General features: G+C 49.5%; 1 protein-coding gene across 4 annotated transcripts in view; it reads right to left on the reverse strand.

Annotated features, from left to right (window-relative positions):
- Positions 1-6442: 6442 nt before the first annotated feature.
- WBP1L (WW domain binding protein 1 like) overlaps positions 6443-13292 on the reverse strand; it is a 52318-nt gene continuing 45468 nt past the window's right edge. For all 4 annotated transcript variants that reach the window (XM_033129930.1, XM_033129932.1, XM_033129933.1 and 1 more), the window contains 2 exons: positions 11394-11555; positions 6443-10077 (listed from right to left, as the gene is read on the reverse strand). In XM_033129930.1, the coding sequence (XP_032985821.1) occupies positions 9350-10077; positions 11394-11555 (890 nt within the window). In that variant the 3' untranslated portion in view covers positions 6443-9349. The remainder of the gene's footprint in view (positions 10078-11393; positions 11556-13292) is intronic.

Consider the following 13292-nt stretch of genomic DNA (forward strand, 5'->3'; position numbering starts at 1 on the left):
AAGGGTGGCAAATAAATAAGCATTTCAGAGACTTACAAGTACTGTGAAGTCAATTTTACTAGGTGATGGTGATTTGAGAAGAGAATAGCAGAGGTAAGGGGTTGCCACTGCCAACTAGTGGTTGGTGAAAGTGTGAAGAGCTGGGGGAAAGGGTCCTAAGCTGAGGGAGCAACAGGTGAGAAGTTATGGAGGTGGGAGAGGTCAGTGTGGCTGGAAGCAGAGTAGAGCAAATGAAGGAGACTGGTCCCTGAGGTTGGGTTGGAGACAAGGGCCAGGTGCCTGAAATGGAGACTTTGTAATTAGCGGGAAGGAGTCTAGGTTTTTATTCCGAGTGTGACAGGAAGTCACTGGAGAGTTTAAACACGTAAGTGGACAAGTCTGTGTATTTTTAAAAGATCACCCTAGTTGCTGAGCGGAGACTGGTCTGTGGAGGGGATGAGAGTGGGGCAGGGAGGAGGAGGTGGTTGTGCTGGTCCAGGAGAGCAGGACAATGGTGGCTTAGACCCTGGTGACAGCGGTGGAGATGGCGAGAAGTGGGTGGATTGGGTTTCTATTTTGAAAGTAGAGCAACGGATCTTGTTTGCTTCGACCCAAACATGCATCACTGCATGGACACAAAGGTTTGGCTTTGGGGGAATGTGTGTAACCCACAAACTCAACCCACTGTTACCCATTCTTCTTGTCTTGGTTCCAAAGACCAGCAGGTCTCCTCGTCCTCCTCCTGTCCTGACGGAGACACTGCCAGGAAAGGGCTTCCACAGCAGCCTTCTGCTGACGTACCCCAACCCCGGGAAGTATAAAAATGCTGGAACCCAGACATTTTTGTACCTTGAAACCAGCATCTTTAAACTTTGACCACTGGCCAGTCTTCAAATGAAAGATGTCCCGAGACGCCCCAGGAGAAACTGGACCTGCCCTTTAACCTAGAGAGAGGCCCCAACACCAGCTCCATGGTGCCAGCCAGACCAAGGTCAGATCATCAACAACCCTGCCCTTCCCTTCTGACTGGAGGAGGGTTCTGGAAGGGCCAGCAGGGCAAGGCTGAGACCCTGTCTGGCAAGTTTTCAGAGAGAAGAAATCAAGGGAGCCCCTGAAAGGAGGGAAGGATGAGGTTTTCATTACAGCAGTACCTTCTTCCTTCAAAACACTTTGTTCAGCAGTGGCAGTAGGCCATTCCCTACTGTCTCCCCAACTCAGTCCTGGCCTTCATTGGCCAATGAGTCTGGGGCCTTGCTAAGGAGCCCGCAATAGAGTTTGTGGGCAGCTGTGGCTGACCTCAGGCCCCCTCACAAACAGCCTGGAGAGATGCGGACACTACAGTGAGCTGACGGGAAAGGGTTAAATGGCAGACTGGCCCCCTCCCTCTCCTGGGTTCCTCTGCCCGCATCAGCTGGCTGCTGGTCTAGTGCCAAGCTACCCGCAGCTCAAAGCAGAGGGGAGTGGACCAGCTGGAGGAGTTAAGTATTCCAAATTTGCTCAGAATTTGAAAAGCGTCTTGCGAACTACTGATGAACAGATAAATAACGAGCAGGAGGTCTGTGTCTCCTATAGAAGCAGTGGGTGAGTGCACCTGGGCTGGAAACATCTACTCTCCCACTATTGAATCAGATCACTGAATGGCAGGGAAATGAGACTGACTTTTCACCTTGAAGATGACAAAACTGACGGCCAGTGGGGGCGTGGGGGAGGGGACTTGCACTAAGTCACACAGCTACTTAGCAGGGGGGCTGGGACCAGAACCCGAGATTTCAACGATGCAGGATGAGAAGCTGGCCATGCTCTCCCACCTGTCCCGTGCCCATGCGGAAGGGCTCTCAGGTGTCTAGCCAGGGAGCGTACCAAGCTGAGTGTCCTTCCAGTCAATGACCTCGTGATCCTCGACGCCTGCGCAAACTGCCCTTCTCCTACCTGGGAGACCTTTGCCCACTGACCGAAGTCCTCCCACCCTGGGTTCAGAGTAAAGCTCTCCTCCACAACATATCTCGACTCCCCACCCACCATAATTGTCCCCTTTGAGCACCCAGTCTCTGTTCCTTGGTACTTAATCTCACGTGCAGCAGAGAACCTGCCTGGGCTTAAAATGGGGGTGGTGTTCCCAAGGGGGTGGTGTCCCCTATATCTCTGGAGTTCAAGACTGAGCCCTCTCATGTTTCTTTATCCTGAACGTCGTCGGCACCTGACAAGTATGTTAGCCATACAAGAGAACAGAGTCAAATGCTCTAGATCACTTGCTAATTGGTCCGGTGACAGACTCCACGTCTTCATGGACGAGGAGGCCCTGATCTGAGGCTAAATGGAAGGTTCGTGCCAAGACCCCAGTCACCGTATGGGCCTCAGATGGCCCTTAACCAGTGATGTGATGGTAAATAAACGCTGAACAACCAGTTCTGTGGTGCTGGTGGTGGGGAACTGCCCTGATTTGTAGTGTTTGCTGATTACAATGACGTCAACACTCCCACCACGACCAATTTCAAGCCACTAATGTGATGTCACTGACCAGAGTTGGGAAGAGATGCACAGTAGCATTGCTATTTACCGTGATAATAAATCATGGTAATAAATAGTAAATACCATTTCCTACAGCGCGTGAAATTCCTGAAAATTTAATCATCAGCTCTTATGAGCTCTAAGAGCTGGCCTTTCTAGGAGAAATGGGCCTCCCTGTTCTTCAGAAGGGCAGGTCCCCAGAGCCCTCATTCTGAGGGGAGCGGACCCCTTCCCTGGTAACCTTGCTGTGAAGTGTGGGTGGGTGATAGTGCATGTTCCTGTGGGCCCTCTGGTGGCCACAAAACCTGAAGCAAATGAGACCTCCCTGCAGTCACACTCAGAGGTATATACACCCAGCTGTGCAGGGCAGGAGTCCAATCACAGAGTAGGGAGGGAAGAGGACCGACGAAGAGGACACCCAGGCTCTAGTCCCTAGATTCCCGTTTCCCAACCCGGGACCTTAGACCCATTGCTAGCTTCTTGAAGCCCAGTTTTCTCCTTTGTAAAGTGGGGGTAACTTACCACCCGTGCTGCCCATTATCCGAGGCCCTGGAGAGGATGAAAAGCAGAAAGGGCTGTGTGAGCAGGAGTTTCCACACCAACGGGAGTTACAGAAGATAAGTAGTCAGGCTGTGGAGGCAAGTTTGGTGTTGTCATTTACAGACCAAATGTTCATGGGCAACTTACTTGGCCTTCTTAAACCTCAGTTTTTTCATCTGTAACATGGGTGACTCAAGTGTACATAGAAATAGTACCACGAACCTCAGTGTTGCTGAGCATCAAACATGGACCTATGTCATGTTCAGTGCCTCAATACTGGCTTTATTATCATTGCCCAGATCCAGATCCACAAAACAAGTCCTTCTCTAAGGGTTTTATACGAACCTCCCAAAGGCCACTAGCTTGGTGAGGAGGAGCGGGTGTGTCCAAACAGGTCCCTCGGAAGGACAGCACCTCCAGGAATCTACTCGTGTAGCTGTAGATGGCCTGCCTGCTGCCTGCTCCTTCCCTCCAAGCCAGGGCAGGCTTGCGGCCGGGGAGTAGTGTACAGCCCAGAGATAAACTTCACCATTCCCACACTGAGGTTATTTTGTAACATTTTCCAGTAGGACTGGGTTTCTTGAGACTTCTTGCTGAGATGTGCAATGGAAGGTTAAACTGTGGTGAGGAACAGGTTTATACAAAGTGAGGAGCAACTGCAGATCAAACAAAAAAACTCGTCTCCCCTTCACATGCCACCAAAGCTCTTTTTATCTCCACAGAGGAAGAGCAAAACACTCTTGCAAGGAAAAGATACAAACGTTAACTCCTGAAAATTTTAGTGTTTCCAAGGGTTATCTGCAGCAGATACCACTTGTTCCACAGTGGGAGACCTTTGGTAGGGGAAGCCAGGCTGGCTGTGGGGGCCTTCGGAGGCTTATGACAAGGCAAGGGAAAAAGGGGAGAAAGTAGCTTCTGAGAAAACAGGCCACACCTTTCACGCTATTCCCCTGCTGAACACACCTTTCTCTGGTTCCCTCTCACCTTTGAAAACAAAAGTTCACGTGACACCAACATTACAACTGTCATGCCAACTAGCTGATTGCATGGGCTTTGGAGTTAACCGATGTGGGTTCAAATCCTGGCTCTACCACTTAATTAGCTGCATGATCGTGGACAAGTTAGTTAACTCTGAATGCCTCAACCCCATTAATAAAGCAGGAACAATTAGTTCATACCTCAAAGGGCTGTTTTGAAGCTGAAATGAAAAAATGCAGGTAAGATGCTTACACAAGAGCCAGCATTGTATAAACAGTCAACAAATGAAACAATAAAGACAAATTATTTTTATTACCAGCTTACCTCTCCAGCTTCACCTCGTCATTTCCCAGAATGCAGTTATCTAGAAGGATTAAATTGCTCACAGCTTTAGACATGACACCCATTCTCCTGCTTTTTTGTGCTTTTCAGCACCTGGCACATAGTAGGCATTCAATAACCTACAGAATGAACATCTACCTAGAATTCCCTTTACACCTTTCTTCACCTGGCAAGCTCAGTTGAGAAGTCTGTGTTACAGGAAGGCTGCCCTGAATCCCCAGGTGGGCTACATTCTCTTGGTGTGCTGTGCACACACGCTTCGTGCTACTCACCACGTACCATGAAACTGTCTGCTACTAAAACTGTTACATGCCTTTCTTCCTCTCTAGACCAATAGCTCTTCGAAAGAGGAGCAAGGTCTAAGGCATATTTGCATTTCCAATGCCTAGTATGTGGTAGGTGCTCGATAGAGGCTCAGCTCTTAAGGCCAGTCACTTGCCCCCAGCTGGAAACCCGAATCCCAAACAACTCCCAGGACCCACTACCCTTTGCAGTAGGGCCATGTCAGCCTAACCTACTTTCCTTCTCCGGAGTCAAACCCTGTTTTTGACTCCCCCCTCCCTCCCCATGCTGAAAACTGAGGAAACTGGAGAATGAGGAGTTTCTTGAAATTCTTGTTCACCAAAGCTACTCTGCTTCATGCTTCAGGGCACTAGTACTGTCTCCAATTGAACTTGGTCACCTGGGGCAACAGACTGCGAAATGAGGAACTCAGTGACCCAGGAGTCTGGGTCACCGTGAGGAGCCGTACAGACCTGGGCATCAAGTGTACTGCACAGCCTCTGGCACACAGCCTATGCGAGTTGTGCGTTTTTGTGCCACTCAGACATTAAAGAAGGCAGGAATGATGTACTCCCCGTTCTTCCCTGTGGTTTTAGAACACAACTGTCTCTGGATGCTAATGTGACTCCACTGGGGTTAAGGAGCCCAACAGTTTTGAAGGAACTAGTCAGCAACCGTCTCACAAGAGTCACTCAAGGGCTGGGACAACGGCTGGAACAGTGTCGTCTGGCCCAGCGTCAAAGATGGGAGCACGGATGTCTGTCTTACCCTGGATTCTTGGAAACAGTAGAGCTGATTACAGGGTAAACCCAGAGGCTAGGTAGGACAATCTGCCTGCCAGCGACCCCATTACTGAGTGCTCCACTCGGAGAGGCAGGAACCCCTCCCAGAGGGTTCCACATCATCTTGCCTTTGCCCACCTGCAGGCCGCCCAAAAAGAAGTCTTCCTGGCTAGAGGTGAAGGCTGCCACTTTCCTTCAAGCTGGGACCTACATCTGACTCAAAGGTCTGAGGACAGTCTTAAGCAGAGTAAAATGACAGTAAGGCTTAGGAAAGAATCACTGTCCCACCATGGCAGACGCTGGCACACCAGTGGCTCCCCTGCAGCTTAAATATCAGTTCTGAGGTACCTGCCTGGTATGCAAGACCTCCAACGACCTCCCATGACTCTCCAATTGTCTCTGAATCTGTACCGCTCACTTCATCTCAATCTACCTCATAATGATTATTTCACACAGGTATGTTTTTTCTGCCTTCCTGTAAGTACAATTTAACTTCTGGAGGGCAGGGGACTTGCCTTATATATTTCTTGCGCATTCTCCTTAGCCTCCAACACAGTGCTGGGCATCAAGTAGGAGACTCCCTGATGCATATTTTGTGTATTAAATCCAAGGCCAAGCACCCATCCACACTGCTATCACATCATGAAGACATTTCACAGTGCTTGCTTCCTTTCGAATGTCATGCTTTTAGCTTAGAGTTTTCTGACAAAACTTGTTTTTGCTTTTTGGGGTCTGATTTTAACCTGTTTGTGGGACTTTTCAAAGTATTCAAATGTAAGCCACACACCCTTGGCAGAGAGGGTTTGAGGGAACTTCCTCAGTGAAGGGTGTAGCCTCAGGAGCAGTATTCCTGGGCCTGCCCTTGGTTGAGGTTTCTGCTTGGCCCAAGAACCTGCCCTCCACTGCTGTGTGACTTATCTCAGCCTCTATGAGAAGGGAAAAGCGTTTGCAGTTAGGAATCTTGAGGTGGGACTCCCTGAAGTCTGAGGTAGAGGAAAAAGGAACAAACTGCCTCAAGAAAAAAAGCACAGTAGCATTTTTGGGATCCATTTTATTTGGGCTTCTCACAGTGGTTAGACCCACTCTGTCTTCAGAACAATCACAGCACAGAAAACGCGTCACCGAGACTGCCCAGAAAAGTCTGACCAGCTGAATCTTATTGCTTAAAATACACATATTCACAATAACTGACAAATGGTGATGTGCCTCACATAGGAATGTGTTAGCATTTGCAAATCTTCCGACTGTAGCACCAAACCCTCAACCAACCCCTTCCTTCTCATTCACCTGGAAAACCAGACTCAGTCAAATCCCCCTGACCCCCTAAGCAGTCCTTCAACTACCCACTGCCATGCGTCTCCTTGTAGGGTGGCCTCCTGTAGCAGGGCCCTGACTGTGACCACTGGAATAAAACCAGCTCCACCGGTTCCACTCTTCTTGTGCCTTTAAGGTAGGACGCTGCAGTGAACCCAACAGTTAACGCTCAGACCAGTTCCCCACTCTAACTGGGGAAGGAAACTTGAGAGGGCCAGAATTCTCCATTTGATCAGTTAACTCTAGAAGGGTTCATTTTGGTAAAACTTGATCTTGGAGACACTTCAGTGAGTTTGGGATTTTTTTTTTTTTTTAGATGGTGGAAGGAAAGGCTTCTGAGGGCTGCTGAGGCACTCCCGCCCGTTCTTGCCACACACCAGCTTTCTTGCATACACTGGGCCTCATTCAGCAGAGGGAGGTAAGCCCTGTGGTGTCTGCCAAACCCTCCTGGCAATTCTGGGCACAGCCGACATCTGGGCTCCAGCTAGTCCAAGCTTGTCACTGAAGATCCAATTAAGCTTCTGTCTGAAGTTCCACCTTCGTCTTCTGTCCCAAGTGGTTGTGGACACCCCCTGGGGGCTGATACTCAGGGCCAGGAGCAGCCGAGGGAAGCAGACAGGTTCAGAGCACATTTCCATTTACAGGGAACAGAACCAGGCCTCCGAGTGTCCACAGAGCAATGTGCAAATTGCAGTGATGGGCAGAGTAAAACCTCTACCTCGAGCACAACTTCGCTGGCAGACACGGGACTGCTGTGGAAATGCTGCTGAATACACCCGAGTATACAGTCAGACATTTGTTCAGTAAACAGTAAATGCGTAAAATAAATTACCTTGAGAGGGCCATATTTGCTCCAAATGTGTGGTTAATGTGAGCAGAATGGCTGCCATTCAAAGTATATTCACAGGAAAACAGGGTTGGGGGCTCACACGCAACGGACAGACACACGCACACACAGGTTATCTAAAAAGTCACTGTATACGGACTTCGCTTTGTTCGACGTGGATTTTGGTTTTGTGGACTCCAAACGCACTCGTTCACCTCGCAGCCTTGGATTTGTCTATTTTTGTATACATATACATTTTTTTCCTTTCTTACCATAACGTCAACGCCTAGTCTGAATATCATCGTTCAAGAGTGGGGGAAGAACCAGACTCTTCATATGAATGGGCTGGGCAGGGAATGTTTTCTTTCTCCACGCAGATGATTCCTATCAAAGCTCAACTGGTTATCTGAAGCCAAACTACAGTAAGACGGGTCCTGGGGTCCTTCTGGACGGCTGCCTGCACCCCCCTCCCCGGACCAGCTAGACTCGTTACATAGGCTACAGCAATTAGTTACCCCACTCGCGGGGCAGGAGGGCACCGGGGGCAGGGAAAGGGCATGAAACCACAGATAACCAAGGCATGTTTTCCAAGTGGTCAGTTTAAAAACAGAAAAGGAAAAAAAAAACACCAAAAAAACAGAAAGAAAAAAAACACCTTATTCAGAATCAAGAGAAAAGGCTGTGGGCGAGCCAGGCTGTGGGGCTGTCCACCCTCAGGACCCACAGCCGCATTTGTTCAGAAAACAGTGAGACGCCAAGGCCCACAGACTGTGTGCTTGGGATGGGGGAGGGCCCTGGTCACCTGTGTGCACCGACCAAAGGGCAGAGATGCAGACAGCTGCACCTCTGCCCACCACCACGGCTCAGGGCCTCTTGTGCACCCATAGAAGTGCCAGGGGTAGCAGCCCTCACCCACGCCGGTGCACAAAACACCTCCTGTTGCCTCAACTGCGGCCAGGCTCTTTGAAGGCCAACTTGGGAAAGAGCCATAAATTTCCCTTTTCCAGAACAGAATTCTTGCCTGCTCACTGGTAGAGTTCTTGTTTTCAGCTTGCTGTTGTTTTTATTTTTATTTTTTAAGAAAAAACAAAGAGAAGAAGACAGTAGAATCTTCTACACGTGAACCAGTCTGCAGCCGGGTAGAACCTGCTGGGCAGGGCCCATCAAGGACGCACCATGACGCATCGATCCCGTCACCTGGAATTTGAGAGCACAACAAGCCCCCCCACCAACCTACCAAACAACTGCCCATCAGCTCTCATCCTCCCACAGAATGAGCCCAATTCTGGTGGCAAGGGGTGACGACAAACCCTGGGTCGCTGCGGGCTTCCTGCTTCACCCACGGCCGAGACCTGCCACCTCTCCAAGATTGAGACACAGGAGGTTCTTATGCTACCACCAAAAATGCATTCCATCACCAAGAGTCACCCCAGTGCACAGTCTCAGCCCCCTTCTTTGGGGGCTCCTAAAACACATCTCTCCAACCCAAGCTGAGAGTGAGATGTGACTGGAAAAGGGGGGAAAGGGGACGAGGGTGGGGTGTGAGGAATGAGTCACAGAACCGACTTCTCAGCCCTCCACAGCACTGTGCTTCTGTGGGGGAAGAGGCATCCATACCCCCAACTGTCCCTGGAGATACAGGAAAATGCAGGAGCAGAGGGGAGGAAAAAAAGAAAAAGAACAAGGAAAAAGAACCAAGTGGCTATACCACTTTCTGTGAAAGTCACTTAATGCTTCTCTCGTGGTTCCCCCTACCCTGGTTGCTTTACCAAGTTTCCGGGTACAGGCAGGGCCTGCTCTAGCTGGGGGAGCTGCTGCTCTGGGAGTTTGGGGAGTCCTGCTCATTGATGGTGTTCAGCAGCAGGCACGCGGGTGGCCGTGGCAAGTGGGGGTGCCCAGGCTCTCGGGGTTGCTCCTCGGAGGGCTGGCAGAGCCCTTCCTCCTCGTCGCCAGGGGGCCGCACGTGGCAGCTGTCGCAGAAGTCCAGGGGCCCATCCAGAGCGTCGTCGATGAGCGTGTTGAACTCTTTGAGGTCGTCGTCGTGGTGGCCCCGGTTGCACACACACACTTCAATGCCCGAGTCGCCCGTGAAGCGGCGATGTCTGCCAGGCGTCTTGTCCTTACTGCCCAGCTCGCAGCTGTAATCTTTCAGCAGCTCCTCCTTACATTCGGAATCCTTGTCCAGGAAGGCCCCAGGGGCCAGCTCCCCCAGGCCGGCCACAGAGCCGCTGGGCTCCATTCCAGGGGCTTTGGTGGCTGCTGGGTTGGCTGGCATGTCAGAGGGCTCAGGGTCAGCAATGATGCTTGGAGGTCTCGTGCTGCTTCTGCTGGGCGCAGACAAGGGGCTGCTCTGTGCCCCCTGGGAACCCCTGGTGGGATCGGCGCCTGGGGGGCTGCCACCCGCAGGGCCACACTGTGCAGGCAGCTGCTGCTGCTGTAGCTGGAAGGCACTGTATGGTGGGGGAGGAGTTGGAGGTCGGTTCACCACTTCCTCATAAGGAGGTAGTAAATAGTTTGGCAAAAACCCTAAAATGGGGAGGTAGGGAGGAGAAATTACTGCACTGGCAATTGTCCTAGGACAGACTGTAAAGCTCACAGTAAACATATGTCTCTTCTCAACCCCAGCATACCCACCGAGGGACAGCTATGGCTCTTGGTTGTGGGCAGAGCAGAGGGTTGTGGGAGTAACCTAATCTAGCTTCTGGAAATCTGAGAGCCCTTAAAGCTGCTTCACAGGCAAAGATTTCTGCCTGTCTAGTCTGGAGTGAAGGCAGAGGGTTAGGCAAATGTGGTGGATGGCCAAGAGACATTTCTGCCTGGAATGGACCAGTTTCACAAGCACGCGTGTCTCATGTTGCGTGGTTAGACTATGTCCTCCATCTACGTCCCTTGGGCCTCAGGGTAAAGGGACCTAACTTAAGACTCTCTGACCACTTTTTCTTCCCCCCAACCCTCCAGGTGTACACCACGAAGGGGCCCTTTTTCTGGGAGGTTAGAAATCTGTGTTGTGTCTCACTCTAGAGTGAGTGGAGGTGGTCTGGAAAGACATATCAAACCTCATCCTGACTCAGACCAAGAGCAAGTGGGTTACCAGCGAAGGGTGAGATGAGGGGCCTGTCATCAAGACTCATCAAGAACATGCCAGGTAAGTTATCTTCTGACTGTGCTACATGCCTTGCAGCATTGATGATCTAATTATAATGTAACAATAATTGGCTAGCATTTATTGAGCACTTACTATATGCCAGGTACTGTGCTAAGCACTTACCCCTCCCAGATGTGGAATTCCACATTTGTGGCCACTAGTTTCTGTACAACACCCTGTAGGATGGCTTTGGGACAGCTGCACAGCTGGGCCTCCACTGACATTTGAGAGATCATGTGTAAGGAGGCACAGGGAAGTCAGGTGAGTGCCCTTCCGTGAGGCACCAAGTTTCTTGGTTCTCAGGAAGTCCCAATGTCACTCCTCACACCTGTCCCTGTTATGGCAGCCTCTGCTCAGCATATCACATGGCAAAATGGGAGGATTTCAGACTATGGAATTCTAAATCTCAATTCACTCACTTTATACACTATCCAACCACCTGCCTAAAAAAACCTGCTAGAAGAGTGGAGACCCGGTCAGAACCCAGCCAGTGTGGAGGTGGAATGGCCCCAGCGGCTTCAAGGAGTCGCATCCACAGCACTGGCTCCTATGCTAAAGGTGAGCGCCCGCTTATACCCAGACTTTGAGATCCTGCTCTGTGCTGCCTGCTGGCCACAGGGGCCTTGGCTGCCGATGCACACTGTCTGTGCATCCCAGGCTCCTGAGGGTGGGGTTGGGTGGCTTTTGGGGTACGTACTGAAATAAAATGGCAGCGCTGAGTAATTGTGGGCTTCCCGGTAGGCGATCAGGTTGATTTCATGTTGCCGCTGCTGGGCCTGAAGGCGGTGCTTGGCTCGTCGGTGGTGGCAGACGCAGCAGCAGCTCAGGATGATGATGATGGTCCACACCAGCCAGAACCCTGAGGTGGGGAGGCGACACAGAGGCGGACACACAGTGAACAGCAGCCAGAAGGGCAGTTCTCAGAACATGGGGGTCCCCGGCAGTGCCCGCCTGATCAAAGCTGGCCTCGCCCAGTGAGTTCATGTTTAGAACCTGCGTTCAATTTTCATAAATGTTGGTGCCAGAGTGAAAGACACATGGGAATGAAGAGGGCAGGAATGTAACACTGACAGTAAAAGAGGTCACTCACTCGGGGTGCCTGCTCCCAGGGATCTTGTGGGGGAGGGAAGAGTGCCAAGGCATGTCTCCAGCACCATTGGTTCCCTTGTATGTTAGGTTTGCTGGGTATTAAGTATGCCCCCTTTTAGGGCAGCATAGTTTTCCTCTCTTAAGAGATCTCTGAGGAAATGCTTCAGCCTCTCTCGGTGCCCACCTTTCACCCAGCCTGCTCAAGGCCATACGGACAACTCAGGTTCCCTTCCTGCTGCTGACACCAGGCTGTTCACCAAAAGCAAAGAGCCCCTCAAAATCCCCACAACTCAGCAGATTAGCAACTGCCAGAAGCCTCGGAGGGGCTGCCTGATAAAGGAATTTTTAGGGTTCTCCTGATATCACCAAAAAGGACAGGCAGGGGATTTTCTCTACCATGTATGCGTCCAAATACAAGAGTCCCTAAAGTTAGAGGTGGAAAATTCTGGTTGCCTCAGGTCCGTCTCTTCCCTAGGGAGTGTAAATGACTTCCTCTGCTCCTGAGATAATCCAGTACAATTCCATCTCCCACTGTCACAAACAATCCACTCCCACCTCCTTTCGGCCTGCCCTTGCATTAGACTCAGGGCCACTAGCAGCCTGCCCTTCTTCCTCTGTGCTTCAGAGAGGTAGAGGAACGGGGGAGAAGGCCCACAAGCCTTCTCTTCTCCAGGTGCATTATTTCTTCTCATTTCCCACTCGTTCTTGGCTCATTGCTCAGAGAATCTTGGCAAGCCCCAATACAAGATCCCCTCCCCAATCTTCAAATGTATGCAGAGAAGCCTTCTAAATAATTTTTTTTAATTAACGAGCAATTGTGCTTTAAAATATGTACATACGTAGAGAAGGGTAAAATGGAAGGAAAAATACAAAAACAGGGACTTATCCTTAAGTAGTGGGATTATGAGAAATTTTAATTTTCTTTCCCCAATTATTTTCTTCTTTCAAATTATAAAACTGGAAACAAAGTAAGTTAAAACTTTAAACTATGTGATTAATTTTATTTTTGCTGGCTTTTACTTTCTAAATTAATATATTTCTGGATGAGTTTTTAAATTCCTCCAGGAATATATTCATACAATGAAATGATGTGAGTCACTAAAAAACAAAACAAAAATTCCTAGAATACTATTTTTGACATATAAAGATGTTCCTGATGTTAAGAGAAAAAAGCAGATTACAAAACAGTATCAAATCTGATCCCAATTTTTGCTTAAAAAAAAAGTATACATAAACGTCTATTAGAATGAGCAGGAAGTTAATCATGAGGTTATTCCTGGATAACAGGGCAGCAGATTTTTCTGGTACCGGCTCCCTTTTTTTTTTGGCTTACCTACATTTCCTAATTTTTCTAAGATAACTATGCACTTCTTTGACATAAAAAGAATATTTTTTAAATAAAAATTTTATCTAAGGAATAGTTTTGAGTTGTTATTAAATGAGAATAGATTACATTATTGTTCATTTGTTCTCTATTCCTGAATAACTTCAATTTTTTTCATTACAA

The sequence above is a fragment of the Rhinolophus ferrumequinum genome, chromosome 16 (genome assembly GCF_004115265.2).
Source record: "Rhinolophus ferrumequinum isolate MPI-CBG mRhiFer1 chromosome 16, mRhiFer1_v1.p, whole genome shotgun sequence".
In the NCBI taxonomy this organism is placed as follows: domain Eukaryota; kingdom Metazoa; phylum Chordata; class Mammalia; order Chiroptera; family Rhinolophidae; genus Rhinolophus; species Rhinolophus ferrumequinum.